General features: G+C 42.0%; 1 protein-coding gene across 1 annotated transcript in view; it reads right to left on the bottom strand.

Moving 5' to 3' along the window:
• Positions 1–19,013, bottom strand: part of ITGA9 (integrin subunit alpha 9) — a 512,195-nt gene that overhangs the window by 53,901 nt on the left and 439,281 nt on the right. The window contains exons 23-24 of the mRNA XM_088464409.1: positions 18,138–18,245; positions 2,857–2,982 (exon numbers count right to left, since the gene is read on the bottom strand). Coding sequence (XP_088320535.1) covers positions 2,857–2,982; positions 18,138–18,245 — 234 coding nt within the window. The remainder of the gene's footprint in view (positions 1–2,856; positions 2,983–18,137; positions 18,246–19,013) is intronic.

Below are 19,013 nucleotides of genomic sequence, written 5' to 3'. Positions count from 1 at the left end.
GTCTATAATAATATATTATAATATACAGTCTATAATAATATATTATAATATAATAATAATAGGTAGGAGCTAATTGGTTGCTATGGGCAACTTGTCCACTTCTCCATGCTTATCACTGATTGATACTGAAAACCCCTATGTGCTAAATTTTATTTAGAGTATTTAGGAAAAATGTGAAATACAATATTTACAATACCCTGATTGCATAAGTGTGCAAACACTTTAATAATAGAACTATAGCTATCTTCAGACCAATTACATTAAAAATTATTTTCAAAAGTCATTACTATACACCAGCGAGCAGTGAAAGTGATTATGAATAACCCTGAATAAAGATCAGCTGTTCATGTACAGTAGGATTTCCTTGACAGATTTTGAATGCATCTCACTGGAATAATCATGGTCAGAAAAGAGCTCTTAAAGCATCAATGGGATCACACTGGCAAAAGGAATTTCAAAGGCACTACATGTACCATGGAACCCCATGCACCTATGGAGAAAAAATAAGTCTCAACAGGGACATTGCCAAGATCAGGATGTCCTTCCAAAGTTGATGACAGGAGAAAACGCACCAGGGAGGTTACGAAGATTTATAAGACAACATTACAGGAGCTGCAGCAATTTCTGTCAGGAACCGGGCACTCCTTGCATGAGACTACAATGTGCACATTTGTCTGGGCTATGGGATAGAGGGGCAGATGTATTAAGCTTTCGAAAGTGATAAATTGGAGAGTGATAAACTACCAGCCACTCAGCTCCTCGCTGTAATTTTTTAAACACAGCCTGTAACATGGCAGTTAGTTATCACACTTCTAAATTTTACAAACAATACATACAATCACCCCAAATCATGTGGGACAATGTGTACTGTCTGATGAGACAAAGGCCTTCATTTTTAAAGATACAATTGGCGCAAAAACAACAAAGCTCATCGCCCAAAGTTCACTGTACCTACTGTGATGCATGCGGGATGTAGTTAGCATCCCGGCGTGCCGACGGGCGAAATCCCAACAGCGTCGGAATCCCGGCACCAGAATCCTGACCGCCGGCATACCGAAGGTAAGTATCGGGCGTTAGGGGGATTGTTAGGGTGCGGGGTCAGGCATTAGGGGGAGTGTTAGGGTTAGGCACTGGGGGGAGGGTTAGGTTTAGGGTGCGGGGAGGTTAGGTTTAGACACTAGGGATGAGGTTAGGGTTAGGCACGGGGAGGGAGTGTTAGGGTGAGTGTGCGGGGAGGGGGAGGTTATCTTTAAGCACAAGGGGGGGAGGTTAGGGTTAGGCACCGGGGCTGGAGGGTTAGGGGTAAGGGTTAGACATATTCTGTCCTTATGGGTGTTGGGATTCTGACTGTCGGGATGCTGCTATCGGTATTCTGACCAGCGAAATCCCGACCGCCGGATTCTCATACCCAACCCGATGCAGGGCTGGTGGCAGCATCATGCTTAGGGGCTGCTTCTCCTCAGCCACGACAGGTCATTTAGTAAGGCCATGTGATATAATGAGTAGATCCAAATTTCAAGATATTTCATCACAAAACCTGCGGGTCTCTGTTATAAAGCTGTAGTTGAAGATACATTTCATCCCCCAAAATTATAATGATCCAATACACACATCCAACTCTCCCTCATTGTCAGGGAGACTCCCTGAAACAGTAGCAATCTCCTTGTCTCCCTGAAAAGTCTAGCAATCTCCCTGATTGCACCCATTATGTAGCTGTTATATTAAAAAAATAATTATATATATATATACATTCAAATGGGATCATTAGTATAATTTCCCTGCATTGGTTAAGGCACAATGATCCCTATGGTTAAATGCTTTTTCGGAAAGTATCAGTGTGTTTTCATCGACAAGTAGATCTTACCGACTGCTTTGGGTCTTGTTTACATTTGGATGTAAATCAATTTTATGACACGCCTCTCAGAAGAGGGACACGCCCACATTAATGCAAGCTCATAGGTGTTTCTTTCACAATCTCCATGACATCAAAAGTAGGTGTATGTTCTAGTTCAACATACAAACCGCTTCAGAAAATTATAATCACGTCTTGGAATAGCCCAGTCAGAGCCCAGACCTCAATCCTTTGGAACTCTGTGACCTAAAGAGGCTTAAGGACAGGAGATCCCCTTTCATGTGACGGACTTGAACATGCTTGTAGGGAAGGGTGGATGAAAATGCAAAATCCAGGTGTGCAAGTTTGTTGGCGTCTCACTCGCTTAATAATAAAAGCAAAATGTGCTTCCAAGAAGTATTAGTTTAGGAGTGTGCACACTTACACAACCAGGGAATTGTGCTTTTTGTATTTCAATTATTTTTCTCTATTTATTTTGCACTAGCATTTTGTCTGTTGCTCACATTAAAGGAGGAAAAGGACCTAATATAAATTAACTTGATTTTAGGTATTACATCACAACAGCATTCTAGTTCAGTAAGGATGTGTAGGTTTCTTGTATCCTTCAGATATGTATTATTATTATTATTATTATCTTTTATTTATATGGTGCCTCAGGGATTCCGCATCGCCTTACATAGTACATAAGCAAATGATCACACAAGAAAACAGTTATTAACAGTACAAATAATGCTGGGCAAGGACATGGTTTAAATACTTTGATGCACTTAACATAACACTTAAATAAGCAGCAGGACATCAGCAACCACCAAGTTTTAGGTTCAGTTGTGGGGAGTTAGGAGTAAGTGATAGTGTAAGTAAGGGAAGGAGAAGCACATGTGGGAAGAGGGCCCTGCTCGTGAGCGCTTACATTCTAAAGGGGAGGGGCAGACAGACAGGGGTGTTGTGGTGTGGATACATAATCATACAATATCAAACCCTGACTTTAAAAGTAATGTACTTACCAACACTTTTCGACCTGATTTTTTAAAGAATGCAAATATTGTATGAAAAATATTTTCCTTATCCTGCGGGATCACACATGGTGCTGGATTCCTATGGAACGAACACTGAGCTTTGTCTTGACCGATCTAAAGAGAGACCAACATGTGATACATTACTCAGGTTGTTTTGTAATTTAATTGACCATGTTTCTAAAGAGTAAAGAATAGTGGTGACATATACTGTTACGTCAGATCTTATCTGCAGCAACACATTATTGCAGTGTCAGCAGAACTAAGGTGACATAAATGGAGCTATAATAAAACTTAGTATAGTAAAAATGTATGTATCCCTTTTACCAGGAAAACAAGATGTTTGATTTTATCGTATAGCATAGTAGTAACATGTTCCTGTCTAATTCACAAATAAAACAAGAAAACAACACAGAGAATTCTATGAACACTTACAGTATGTTAATATTGGGCACTTATGTTAAACTCTATGCCAAATGTATTACACTTTTAAACTGTGACAGACCACTAATCCAACAGTTCCATATCAGTATATCGGTATGTTGAGCATTTCTAAAATGGTTGATGTGTAGGGTGTTAAGGCGCGGCAACCGGCATTCTCTGACTAAAGTGCCGGGCACACAGCTGTTAGCGCCGCGCAAAGCTGGCAAACATCTGCGTGCCCGGCACTTTTGTCGGATTTCTCCTCGCATCCCCAGGGGGGTGCAAGAAGAAATCCTTTAGCCATCCAAACAGAGCGGTGTATTGAATAGCTGCAGGAGCTCCCTCCCGCGGCTATTCAACATCGCACTGAATTGAATTCGGCCCATTGTGTGGGACATTATTATTGTGAAGTCAGTTTTGTACCGACTTAGACCTGCAGATCTTTCTGTCTCTAGTGAAAAACGTAGAGATTTATTTTTTTGAGAAAAAAAAAATCGCAGTAAGGTGGCAGGAGGAGGGACTTTGAAGCGATGTTTAATGTTTTTTCTGCCTGCTCAGACAAATACTGTAGGTGCACTTGCAGTGAGTGGAGGTATCTCCAAAGAGTGGATTCTAGCAGTGAAACTTGAAGTGCACTGAGTGGGCCATCCAGACTAACTGATGTAAAATCATGGCATTTTGAGTAGGAAAGCCAATCTCGGGATCAGGATCAGTGGGTTCAGACGCTGCCCCCAGACCTCCTATGGCTGTGTGGCTGCGTGTGACACATGGTTGCCGACTTTCTAGCTGCCCCTTCCGGGAGGGAGCAGCCAGATCGGCAGGGCAGGGGGCGTGGTTGGCACAATGAGGCGTGGCCAGCACAAGGGGGCATGGCTGGACAGATGAAGGCCATTTGTGGGCGGGGTGCCACGCAATCGCTTAATTTTGACCCAGCTCCACAATGCAGATATTACAGGCAATAAATTTAGGTGTGAATTGCGTCGGGGGAGGAGGCTTGCCTCCTTTCCGGGGAGCCGGGAGCGGCACCCGATTTTCGGTAGGCTCCCGGCTAAATCAGGAGGGTAGGAAAGTATAAAGGTCATGCTGCGCAGCTGCACAACAGTCCGCCCCCTTGTATGGCCGCACCCGGCCGCGCTGAAATCTGTGTGCTGTGGTCAGCCGACATTGATTAACTTAAACCCAGGTATACCGGGAATGAGATTATTTCAATCCTGAATCCTGGGATTAAAAAAAATTAGCCGGGATTGGCCTCCCTAATTTTGAGTTGCACAATGGTCACACTGAGCAAATTTCATCTTCTGAGTCTGTTTTATTAATAAAGTTCAACTTTGAACTAAGATTCATTCATAAATTATTTTCTACAGTCCCTAGTGCTACTAGAAGAGTTTAAACCAAGGAGGCAGTGACAGCAGTAGGTGTCACTATGACATTCTTATATTATATCAATCTGCCTCTATCAGTGGGGTAGCCAGGGTGTGCAACAGCTTTCACAGCTGAAGACCAGCAACTATGCCAACCCCAGCAGTGCCCAGTTCCCGATTTCCTGGTAGCATCGGAGATGTCATGTAATGAAGGGTGGGGAAGGACATAGGCACAATATAAGACATACAGTTTTTTTTAGGGGCAATATAGAACATTATACAGATTAAGCAGGCGAGGTGGGGAGAGCACAATACAGCATACACAGACGGGGGGGTGCACAATATTTGACATCGATTGTGGGAAGGCAAAAAAAACCCCAGCACATACAGATGGGGGGCATGTGGGGGTCTGATAGGCCTTATAAAGGGCACATGGAAAACAAATGAACCTGGGGAGCCTATTTTTTCATGTTTGCTCCCCCTCATGTCAAAAGCTTGCTATGCCACTGGCCTCTGTATGAGAACATACAGTAGTTTGCTCCTAAATAAATATTCCTCCAGTACATCACATCAAGAGCTCCCATATGAGTGTACCAGTTGTACCCTACAAGCAGTAAACAGTAAGCATAACAACACGTACAAAAGCTTGAGAACACCAATTTCCCCACCCAATTATAATGGCATTAGCTATTATTACATAAATATACCATCTGCTCCGGCAGTGTATAAACCCATGAAAATAAAAGCTTGACAGCACAAATATGTGCACACAAGCAGGACACCTACCCCACATGAATGTGCCAGCTTGCTCCACCATGGATATACCTGCAATGCGCCTCACACATTCTAATTGAGCCCGATTGCTGGTGCAGACTGAATAATGAAATGCAACCCGAATAAAGCAGCCAAAAATGAATAGTTATGTGAGTCTTAAACTATAGCTTTCACGGTCTACCTTCAAAAATTAGCCTCATCTTCGGTGGTGGTTTCACTGTTTACATCCAGTAATGCCACAAAATGTGAAAATGGGCTAGGTCTGTTACTTTATAAATAGTTTTACACAGGGCTAGGGATAATTAAAGACATCGGACACCCATAGTAGCTTGTAAAATATCCAAATTAGTGTTCTTTTTTTTTATTTGCATACCAGCACGCACACTTTTATTTGAGTAAAATTAGAAAATGGGATTTCTAGTTGAAGTGGAATAAACCGACTAGAGCCAAGAGAGGCTTAGAACTCGGAATTAGGAAACAATCCTACTAAAAACAATTTGCAGGTGGATATTTTTACACCCCACCTCCAATTCATTTCAGCAGGAGTTCTAGTAGAGAGAATTTCTCCTATGACTTTCACAGAACAGATTTTCCAGACGTTTCTGCAGGAGGTACAGTATTCATGGCCACATTTCAGGAATGATAAAAATGTATTTGGAACCCTATATTTGCAGAATTGCAGTTATCATGCTTGATGCAGAGTTGGAAGTAAATTCAGTGAAATGGAGTGTACACACTAGACGATATGCTCCCTGAGTGATATCGTCTAGTGTGTCCCCGGCAGGGTGTGCTCAATGTCGTTCATGACATTGAGCACACCCACTGAACGATATCATTAACGATATCATTCAGCGCCGGGCTCTCTCCCCCATTCCATAACATGCAGCAATCTGACAACATCGTCAGGTTGGCCTGCATGATAAGCCGATGAACAATAATGACGAACGACCCGTGGGAACGCGCGTCGTCGTTATCGTTCATCGCTTTTGTGTTAAAAATGGACGATAAAGTGGACGACTTAACGATAACGATATCGGTATCGTTCAGTCTTCCACTTTAATTGCCCAGTGTGTACGCACCTTAAGTGTGGGACATACTTGCCAACTCTCTCTGCCTGCTATACTTGCTTTCTGCATCCTTCTCTGTATTATGGGCTGTGTAATCTCAGTAAGTCAGGTCAAGGAGTAAAGAACAAATCAGAGAACTAAAGTAGAGCACACTTGCCAACTCTCCATTATTGTCAGGGAGACTCCCTGACATAGTAGCAATCTCCCTGTCTCCCTGAAGAGTCTAGCAATCTTCCTGATTGCACCTTACCCTCATTATGTAGCTGTTATATGTATTGTCTGGAAAGTATAAGTGTGTTTTCACCAACAAGTATATCTTACTAACTGCTTTGGAGTTCATTTACATTTGGATGTAAGTCACTATTATGACACGCCTCTCAGATGTAGCAGTACACGCCCACTTTACTGTGCGCTCATAGGTGGTGCTTTCACAATCTCCCTGAAATGCTTTTTCAAAAGTAGGCAAGTATGATTTGGGAGCAACACAAGTATGAAAGCTGATCACCGAAATGCCCTCTCTGAACTTTGCATGCGTAAAAATGACCTGTTACAGCTAGAGATGAGCGGTTCGGATTCTGTGGAATCCAAACCGCTCCGAACATAAGGGATCCGAGTCCACCCGAACCCTGTTCGGGTGTTCCCCGCCTGACCCGGATCCCCGTTTGGGGCCGAACGGCGGCCGCCTGATGTCGGATTCTCACTAGAGAATCCGACATCAGGGCTCCTCGAGTGTAGGGGAGACCGCTGTGATAGCGGTCTGCCATACACTGACACAAACACACAGCCGCCATTTGCAGCTGTGTGTTTGTTACAGCAGCCAATGAGAGTCACACAGACTCTCATTGGCTGCTGCACGCAGGGAGCCAGCTGGAGCTCACTCATGAGCTCCGTCTTCCTGCTCACTCCTCGTTGCGTGGCAGCAGAGCGGACGGCGGCTGGAGCGGGGATACAGGTAAGTTTTGTTTTTTTTCTTTATGTGTGTATGAAGGCCTACTACTGGGGGGGGCATACTACAGGGGGCCTGCTAGTGGGGGGCCTACTACTGGGGGGGCATACTACTGGGGGCCTGCTTATGGGGGCATACTACTGGGGGGGCTGCTAATGGGGGGCATACTACTGGGGAGGGCATTCTACTGGGGGCCTGCTTATGGGGGCATACTACTGGGGGGGGCTGCTAATGGAGGGCATACTACTGGGGGCCTACTAATGGGGGGCATACTACTACTGGGGGCACTGCATAGGGGGCCCTACTACTAAGGGGACTGCATAGGGGGCACCACTACTGGGGGCATTGTGTAAGGGCCACCACTGCTGGGGGCATTGTGTAAGGGACACTATTGCTGTGGGCATTGTATAAGTGGCACTACTACTGTGGGCATTGTATAAGGGGCATTACTACTGTGGGCTTTGTGTATAAGGGTCACTACAGTGGGCATTGTGTAAAAGGGGTCACTACTGTGGGCATTGTGTAAAAGGGGCACTACTGTGGGCATTGTGTAAAAGGGGTCACTACTGTGGGCATTGTGTAAAAGGGGAACTACTGTGTGTCGTAACATAAATAAGAGACACTACTTTATGGTGTAATGTGAATCAAGGGCACTATGTGCGGTGTGCTGCGAATAAGATTGTGCACTGTGACTCCTTGGGCCGTAGCCCACTTTGTAAACAAGTACTGTGACTCTGCTGGCCGTACCCCACTGGGTGGGTGCACTACTTTTCATTTCTGCCACTGCTGTGTGGCAAGGTGTCATAGATGTGCTTCATACTGTGGTGTCTGTGTCGTTGTGCCGCTGCTTTGTCGCTTAGTAACCAGTCAGCTCACTGCAACCTTTGGCCAATAATGTTGAAAACAATATTATAAGCTATGAGGTGTTCTAAATTGACTGAAAATTAATGTTATTGAGGTTAATAATACTCTAGGAAGAAAAAAAAAGACCAATTTATGTGATTTTAGCTTTTTTTGTCAATTTTTGTAAAAAAATCCAAATCCAAAGCCATTCACCGCAGTTTGGCAAATCCAAATCCGGACGACGAATTAGAACCAAATCCAAATCCGGCAAATATGTTCCGGCGCACATCCCTAGTTACAGCCCATTTACATCCCAGTAGTCACAAGTAGAGATGTGTACAATTCTGCATCGCTAAGGCTTGGTTCCGAAACATGTGCATTGCAACAACATGTGAGACAGGGATAATAAACGTAGGGATACTCAGCATATGCACTAAGGGTGAGTATAAGGTGAGACAGTTACCAAAAACTGTATCCCATAAAGTTCTGGACCCACAAATAGTTTGTAAATAGTTTGTGGTGTGGAGGGAATCTATTGGCAAGATGTTACTCCATGTTATAACTGGAAGTAGTACAAATGGGCAAATAGGCAAATTTACATCCCATCTTCTCAGTCAGGTAGCAACCAACCTACCAGGAAAAGTCCTATTAAGATTGATGGACAATCAGCCCCAGCCAATTCACTCATCCTAATTAAGCCAAGGGACATATGGGCATATTTATTAATTATCGGGACTTAGTTCCAATAAGTATAATTTCTTATCGCCGCTTATCGAGGCAATAACAAATTATAGATTGCCTGCATTTACCATAGGTCACATCCAAGGACAGAGTTTCCGATAGAGAGCGCCCCCTGCACTGTGCAAAAGTTAAGAGATTGCTAATGCGATCGCTGCTTCTGGATTTAGGGCCTGGACGGGCTACTGCGCATGTGTGATCTGCTGACTGTGCAAGTATGAGCAGAGAAAGCCGGGTAACTTCTGCAGAGTCTAGCCCATAGGCTACAACAACAGCTAACACCATTAAATGATGGCGTTCGCTAACAGGGCTTGGAAAATTTGGTATTTTAGCAGCCCCCATAGGAGGCTATGGCAGCTGCCTTGCAATCCAAAGATATCTATGATATCTGCTGTGGTCATCCATATATACAGCCAAAGGTTCCTAAATAATGCAGGTATTTTTAGGTATATCCCAAAAATATTGTATGATAAGTATGTCTCATAGGGGTCTATTCAACCAAGGATTAATGCTTGTATCACTACATGAGGATGCAGTAAGAACACTGTGATACAGCATGCTGCAGGTATAACAATGATCCCATTTCACAAAATAGAAAGTGTGTAGTATTGAGCTGTCTAATTGGTCCTAATTGTGCCCAAAGTGAGCTAAAGTCTGCAGTAATGGCAGAAACTTCAATGTGCTTTATATGTACCAGTGCCTTGATGTCGGATCACTGTGAATATATCCAAATGGGAACCTACAACACTTGAGACAAATGTGGGCTGATTTCTGCCCCAGGGTTGCAAGTTAGGCACAAATGATCTGTGAAGGAAACGCTTTGTACAATTTGTCTTCATTTGAATCAGTGACTCTTTATAATCTGAGAACCTTATTGGATGATTACACAGGTAGGTTATATACTGTGTATGGCTCACTTAACCCGTCGAATGACAATAATATATACTATATTACTAATGTAATATATGTAATAATGTAAGTCCGCTTCATTGAACTACTTAGTAGTCCAATGTGTCCAGCACTAACTCATCGCCCTACTGGGTTAAACAGAAATGGGTCTGTTTAACTGTTCTCTTCTAAACACTCCAAGCTGTTTTAATCAATACAGATACACTCAGATTCTTTTCTGACAACTAAGACATTGGCTTGTTTCCCATAGCTAATCTCTTGTTAACAGATTTTCCAAGGCTCTTTATAATTCTTAAAAAAAGAGACCAATGATGCATCAGAACTCTTCCTGCTTCCAACATGAGAATATTTTTTACTAATTTTAGTTATCAGTTATCAACAGTAATACATGCATAAAGAAGCAGCAGGTAAATTACATACAGGAAGATGATCGTTGAAAGACATCGCTCATAGGGCTTGATTCAGACTTGGGCATAGAGTAAGATAGAGCAAGTAACTGTGTACTTGGACAAAACATGCAGCAAAGCACGGGGTGCAAATACATACATTTTGTTTGCATGTGGGGTAAATACTGGCTGCTTCTGCATGTAGCCCACAAATGCTGACCAGCTTTATTTTTATACTGCAATTTAGATTTCAATCCCCTCCCAAATCTAAATCTCTCTGCACATTTTACATCTGCCCCTCATGCAGTGTAGCTCTTTCTTAAGGGGCCTATCCATTAGCAGATCTTTTTCTAACGATGAAAAACAAAAGATTATCCCTTGAAAATTCCTGGGGCTGCGGTGACAGATATCTGTCATGTACATGACAGATTTTTGCAAACGACGAACGACGAACGATATTGCATGACATCATTCAGGGAGTGGATTTTTTTGAATGTTACTATGAATTTTCATTAAAAATATCGTACGCCGTTTACCGCTTATAAACTGCCAAATATTTCTAATATCTGACAGCGATAAGTGATAATTGACCAACATGTTGGAGAGACGAAAGACACAATTTATCGGTTGCGGGAGTGCGCATCTGTCATCGTTCAGGGCCTATCCATTAGCAGATAAATTGAATGACTGAACGATATATTGTTCTATCGTTCAATTTATCTGCTAATGGATAGGCCCCATTACTCTAGTCCTAAATCTGTATCATGCCCCTATAGCACATGCAAGTTAAATAAAGAATATTAATAAGCCAAGTCATAATATATTACTGTTTATTTACATTGAAGACAGGACTCTAGTAGAGAAAGATTTGCAAAGATCACTAATTAGATCACTAGCATATTTTTAGCACTTTACATATAGATTTTCAAATTAGAATATTAATGGGAAATAGTTACTTTTTTAAATGCTCCCAAAAAAATAAATTGATTGGTTTCATATACACAAGATTACTTCAAAAGCACTGACATAAGTGCATGTATAGAGATTGTACTCATTTCAACAAGCCATTCTTTTCAATGGGATTTCTACAGTCATGAAAAAAGGGCAGCAGAGAAAAAAAAAGCACAATACTATTTCAATGAAGCCTTGCAAACCACTAAATGATCAAAGCAATAAGACTTATGATTTGCTGCCGGTGAAGGGGAATTACTACTTTGATCACATACAGTATCAATAAAAAAATTATTAAATCTACTGTATATGTAGGGAACAAACTATTTTGCTGTAGCACACAGCCCAATTAAAATGCATTGGCCATTCAAATAATTGGGCTATTGAAATAAATGTAAAGCTCTAACATTTTGAGGGGAAATCCCTCTTTTAACTGATTAATCAATATTGTTACAATGTTCTTGATTTTGAAGGATAAACGGCTTTACTAGATTAGAATGTGGTCAATGACTTTCCAGTATGATTGCAGCAAATTATGGAGATTAGAATCAACTTAAACTTCTTAACAAATCAATCTTTAATAGTTTCCCTCATTGCCTAAGCATAAGTCCTATTAGCCACGAACATTTTTCTCACGAAAAAAAAATGGGCTTTTATTGTGATTTTTGCCTGATGGTAATTATTGGGCTATCCAATCAAAGCCTGTTTTTTCATGAGAAAAATGGCCCATTTTCAGGAGAAAACACAAAATGTCCATGAAACCTGTGTGCACGACCGCAAACACGAAAAACAAGGCTGATTTCGGGGAGTTTGTTTCGCCTGCCTGAGGGAGGTGAAACACAATCCCAGATAAGTGCTGGATTTCAGGGCTAATTGGATAGCCCCGTCAGCAGTAATTAGCTGCAGCGAATAGGATACCAGCCATTGTATTATGTCAGAGATTTTCATTACTACATATTAGTTAAAAAAAAGGAAAACTTAAACCAAAACATAAGGGGTGTAATTTGCTGAAAATATTTTGGCTACTACAATTACAAACTTATACAGAGACTTACTTAGGAGTATCAGTTTTTAATTTTTTAAACAGAATATAATATTGATATTTAAAATAATCCCCAAGCTTTCTTGCCGATTGCCTATGTATTTGTGTATTAAGAATAATTCAAATGACTCTGAACAAAAAGCGTTAATTCAGCATTGCATTGCCGTTTCCAGCGCTCCCAGAAACTAGGTCGTGTTGGCCCCATTTTCCGGGAGTGGCAAGGCCAGGGGCTGCAACCACGGATGCAATTTCCTGGCCTCGCAAGCCAGCCAGCCTACGTAAGATGAAGCTAACTAAGCTGGCCGACGCCGTCCACCATCGCGATTGATGGTGGACGGATGATGGGTATACCAGCTTGCGATCTTGGTCACAATGCTCGGATCGCAAATGCAGCTCCTGCTGCATTTGTATATTCGCAAGGATGGAATTGCTGAATTAGCCCCAAAGATTATTTTACAAATTGCAAAAGTGCAAAACCATCACGAGCCTAGCACAAATTAATCTAGTTTTCCAAGGAATTTCATGAATCAGAGGGCCAAAATAGCAGCATTTGCAGGGGAATAGAGGTTTGCAGTGGTCAATGGGAGGAAGTGGACTGGCCATTGAATGGAGCTTCAAGTGCACAAGTCAAGTTAAAATTTTGAGGGAAGAAATTATATGGGTATGTAGTGTGGTAGATTCTTGAATTTTCCACAACCTCAAAAGTGCCATAGACTTAGGGGGGAATTCAATTAGCAGCAGTAATTTACAGCGGACTAATTGATCCCCCGGGAATATTCAATTAGCCTCAAAGGCATCCAGCAGGCTGTAGTTAACAGGGACTTTTTTTCGGGTTTGATCAGACCCGAAAAGAAATCCCTGATAAATCGCCTGTTAACAGATGCCACGTGTATGTTAGAACATAGGTCCGGGAACTTGTCAGTAAAATTACAGTGGTAATGGCTGTTAGAATCCAGGATAAGAAAAAGGGGCTCTTAATTGAATAGCCCCAGGTATTAAATCCCAAGGCTACCACCCTAAAAGCACCCAGGTATTAAAGCTCGAGGCTACCACCATAAAACCACCTAGGTATTACAGCCCGGGGCTAATTGAATTCCCCCTTAGTCTCTTTGCTCACCTCCAAATGCTCTTTACACCTTCCATGTGCACTGTGCACTTCTGCAAAACTGCATTTTACTAGAAGCAATTCCACCTAATTGGTAAAAATCACCACACATAAGTAGAACAAGCAATATTACTCCCTCAGTTTCAGATTAACTACCAAAACATGCAGTATTTTAGAAAAAAACCTGAAAAGATAAAATAGAATAGAAGGGAGTGGTCCTAAATTGGGTGTAGTTTGAACTGTGAAGTGACTTTTTACAGCTCGCATCCTGTGCAGTTTTACCATCATCTGCCAACCTGAAAAACTCCCTTCGGACAATGGTATTGTGGTGTTTACAACTAATGTATTAATGAAGATGCACTTGCTGGACAAGAGGGAGCACTTCAGGGCCACAGGTTTTGCAGTTCATAAATGACCCATATTGTGAGTCAGAAGTTATATGTATGTATGAACTCTAGCTTGATTCAATGCTGATATTTACAGACTTTGAGCGATTGTTTGCCAATGTGTATGCGTGTCAGCCACACTGCGCACGTGCAAAGACTGATTTGTGATTACGCTCACACAGAGGATTCACTCGCAAACTGAGTGGCAAGCAGTCAGTATTTGGGGGAGGTAATGGGGAGGTGGTTACAAAAACGCAGGCATTGGACCGTTTGGAGCATGAGAGCTCTCAGCGTGTCAGGAGAGCCGCAGTGTTTGAAACAGGTCAGACTTCACTCAGAAGCTTTGTGGCTGCCCGACCAACATCAATGTTCCCGATGTTGCTATTTCCACCCACACTACAAAAAAAACTGGTAGATTAATTGGCTCCTAACAAAACTTAACCCTAGTGTATAAATGCGTGTATATGTGGTAGGGAATATAGATTATAGGCTCCACTGGGGCAGGGACTGATGTGAATAGCCAAATATTCTCTGTAAAGCGCTGCAGAATAATGTGTGCGCTATATATATATAAAATTGATAATGAATAAAGTAGTTTTACATAGCACAATGGAAGGACTGGGCATATTATAGACAAGTATCATTTCTGCAAGATAGGTGCAGTGACATGAATACGCAGAATGCAAATAAATGTGATTTAATTTTGCATGATTAAATACAGATGCAGCGAGAGTTAAAATGTTATTTATCACCCGATGATTTTATAATTCTTCCTTTAAGGAAACGCTTTGCATTGCGTCAAATATGTTTCTATAAGTGAAACACTAAAATTCTCTGCAATACATTTTTCTGCCACCTGATGGCACTTTGGGCTTTATTCAGAGTCAGACTTAAATACCATTTGAGACTTACAACAGTTTCCAATTGCGATTGTCTGCATTGAGCTTCTTTCACAATCCACATCATTTGAAGTCTGACTTAAGACTCACTGATACCCCTTTCAGACATCTCGAGATTCCCGGGAATTTGGCTACGTTCCCGGGTAGCCACCCCTTCAATCGACCAGTGTTTTTCCCGGGACTTAAGTCCCAGGAAATTACCCTGCTTCTGTCTGAATGGTGCTACCTGGGAATTTACTACTTCCGGGCAGCACCAAGCAGCTTTTACATGGAGTTGACAGCGCAGAGCGTCCTATAGGATGCTCAGCGCTGCTGCTCACCACCCCCAGCACCGGCCGGCTGTGTACAGAGAACCCCAGCCGGATGGTGGGGACACCCGCCGGCGCGTCTCTGCCACAGCGGGTCACCCGCCACACCGGTCGCTGTGTCAGCGACACAGGACCCCAGCTGGACGCCGGGAACACCCGCGCTGGAGACCGCCGACTGGTCCCAGCCATAGCGGGCCACCCACACTCCCGCTGGACCACCAGGGAATTAAAATACATTTTAAAAAAATAATAATAAAGAAAAATTACATCATCATCACCAGCCAGAGAGGGGATAGGCTAGGAGGAGCAGACGGCAGAGAAGAGGCAGGTAAGCAGAAAAACCATGCTCTTGTATATCTGAAAGGGGTATAAAACAAAGGAACTGAGGTTGTATTGGGAATGCGATTAGAGCAGGCTCCAGGCACGCTCCGTGTGTGCAGCCGCACAGGGACGCCGAGGCGCACAGGAGCACTGTAGAAGATCCCCACCCTCTACCCACCCGTTGCTGTTATTATTTTAAGCTCAGGGGAAGGGCGTAGTGAGGAAAGGGGTGGAGCAGGAGCACGGGACGACGCTGGGTGCCGAGTATCCTAGCAACGGCCCTGAATGCAATGGCATTGGGGGTGCAGTCACAACTAAAGTAAGGCAGTGGTGTTATGAGGGGGGAGTTTTGCAGATGTGACTGGCATTTGTGCTGTGTAACTTTGTGAATTAAATGAATATACTCACATCTTGGCTTAAATGGGTGATCTAGCAGCACCTGTAACCTGAGTAAAGATAAGGGCATGGCGAGTGCCTTCATGAATTGAGGAAGGAGCAAGCACTGCACTGGGGCTCATTCAAATCCCTTGGTCTTTGAGGCCAAACTAAAGCTGGGTACACACTATGCAATCCACTGAATGATCTATCATTCCGAAGTAGATTGGAACGACAGATCAAGTAGACCGCATAGTGTGTACGGACTATCTGTGCACTCCCACGGTCGCATGGAATATCACAAAAGGAGCCGTGCAATGAAGGATGGGATGAGGGATCTCTCCGTCATTCATTACACCTCTCAATGTGTACCCATGGTACGATATGTCAGCCCGTCGGGCCGACATATCGTCCGGGTACACATCGTCAAGTGTGTACCTAGCTTAAAATAAGATAGCGATAAAGTGGACGGAGATAAAGTATAAACCAATCAGCTCCTGTCACTTTTCAAACAGCCTGTAAAGTGAAAGGAGCTGATTAGTTGGTACTTTATCTCCATCCACTTTATCTCTCACTAAGGGGTAAATTTACTAAAGTGAGAGTTTTTAGAAGAAGGGCAGCACAGACGGTTTAATGGTTAGCGTTACTGCCTCACAGCAGTGAGGTCCTGGGTTCCATTCCCACCACGGCCCTACCAGTGTGGAGTTTGTATATTCTCCCTGTGCTTGCGTTAGTTTCCTCCGGGTACTCCGGTTTCCTCCCACACTCCAAAAATACACTGCTAGGTTAATTGGCTCCCAACACAAATTAACCCGTGTATGTATGCGTGCGTGCATGTGATAGGGAATATAGATTGTAAGCTCCACTGGGGCAGGGACTGATGTGAAGCGCTGCGGAATATGTGTGCGCTATATAAATAACTGGTAATAAATAAATAATAATAATAATAATAATAAAAAGTGATGTTGCCTATAGCAATCAATCAGATTCTAGCTATTATCTTCTAGAAGGTGCTAGTTAAATGTTAAGTAGAATCTGATTGGTTGCTATTTGCAACATCACTTTTAAAACTCACTTCTAAAAACTCTCACTTTAGTAAATTTACCCCTAAGTCTTAGTACATAGACCATTAAATCACAAGATTAGGTCCCCTGGAGTAACAGCTTTGCTATTCCAGTGGTCACAGTGTAAATGACAGGGGTCCCCTTAGATCCTTTCTAATTATACCAGAAAAGTGAACATTATAGGGCCAAATGTAATAGGGTGAGAGTTTAGAAAATGTGAGAGTTTAGCAAAAACTCTCACATTGGTTGAGTTTTATCTTCAAAATGGGAAAACATCTGGATGAGAGTTTAAATCGTGAGAGTTTTTTAGTCTAAAAACATACGAGTTTGCCTGTTCTCGGACTATTACATTGGCCGAGTTTAAAAAGTGTGAGAAAACTTGCAATTTCTAAACTCTAACCCTATTACATTTGGCCCATAATGTTTAATTGATTTATAAATATTCCTCAAAACTTTTGATAACTATTTATAAATTAAAATCTGTGTTTTTCACTTGCACTATGATGGATCAAAGAAGAATAAAGAAGCTAATAAAGTGGTGATTGAGGGTTATGCTTAGTCATAAATTCAATCAAAGTTCAATTGAAATTGTTGTGTATTTATTACTTGTTACTGTTGGTTTTGATTGGCATGGGTGGTAGGGACATCTGTTCATTATTCTGGGACCACAAGTGTGGCAAAGATGCCAAACCAGCTGTGCAATTCTGGTAATTACCCCAGACCCCCAGCTGAGGGAAGTTGAGAAGAGTCACCAGCTTTATTTGCATAAAAAACACACATAAGACATTACACTCAAGTGCACTGTGTCACAGCACACATATAAACCACAAAACATGAATCATACAATAAGCACATACCTGGACATACGGCATAAAATATCCTACACTATACATCATGTACCGCATTATTTGCTCATTACATAAACAATACAACAGTCAACAAGGCCAATGGGTGTGGTGGGGAGTGAATCACATGACTGAAGCTTTATAGAAGGACAAACAGATAAGGGAAGGGCGCATAAGTAGAAAAACACATCAACAAAATATAAAGCAAGTAAAAAGGGTTGTGGGATGGGAGTCACAGTCCCAAATCTTAGCTGAACACAGTCACTTATAGAGAGAAGGGAAGAAGGAAAGGGGGTTAATCCTCTTCTTCCTCAGGACTGTCAATAGTGGAATAGTCTCCTGGGGAGTCAACAGCCATGTACTTACAGTACCAGCCAGCTGCTTTTTACAATAGCACAATAGCAGGAGTCCCCAAAATGCATTATATTAGAAGAGTTTGTTCTAGTTATTTTAGGTATGTTTGCAGCTACAGTATATACACCAGAAAACACGGGAAAAAAAGCCCACTCATTTTTTGTAACGCACTCACCATAATGTCCTGGATGAGAAACATTTCAGCTCCAGAAGCAGAGAGGCGATTAGGAAATAACATTCTGATAGAAGATCCGGGCAGTGTACTTGGTCCAGCATTGTAAACCTGAAAATAATAAGCACACATAATTTTAAATGAGGAATAATCTATAGCCATGCCTTTATGTGTATTTAATCATAAAGAATACCACAAGGATATTGTTTTTTTACTGGCTAGAGAACATATACTTTTTTAATATTTTATTTCCTTCGTGGAAACAGCCATGTAGTTATTGCTGATCTCAGTAAGTGGCTAAATCTCCATTCATGGAAAAGGGAACTTCATAACTTTTTGAATTTCTCCAAAGTTACATGTACATGATTTTTATATGTAATGTGACTACTGAAAAACCATTAGTAATCTTTTAAAGTTATGTAGGAACCAATTTGTGTGATTGATTTGTTTATTTAATTAAAAACAAACAAACAAATAGGTCAGTTGTGAATGTCATGTTTATTGGTTGGAACGAAGCATATTGCACATATGGTTTTGAATAGCAATGATGTAAAACATATCAGAATGCTTGGCATACCAATCTAACATAACATCCCAGAGTCTGCAGTCAATCAAACAAAACAGTTCTAATGAAATTGCTAATAATAGATCCAACCCCCTCCTATCAAACTATTTGTCATAAGGCAACAGAAATGAAAATTCACTGATTTAATTAGAAATGAGGGACAACAGAAAGGATTATAGGTCTATTCCAATGCTTATGTCCTAATTCTGGGCCTGATTATAAGAAGCACACTGCTCACTGCTCCATAAGCGAACGCATTGGGGGCCTGATTCAGCTTAGGACGGAATTGCAAAGCTGTGCGCAAACAGCTTTGC

Source organism: Taudactylus pleione, unplaced genomic scaffold, assembly GCF_031769625.1.
Source record: "Taudactylus pleione unplaced genomic scaffold, aTauple2 ptg000054l, whole genome shotgun sequence".
NCBI classification, from domain to species: domain Eukaryota; kingdom Metazoa; phylum Chordata; class Amphibia; order Anura; family Myobatrachidae; genus Taudactylus; species Taudactylus pleione.
The sequence above is the reverse complement of the archived record's forward strand: the minus strand, read 5'-3'. Positions and strand labels throughout refer to the sequence as shown.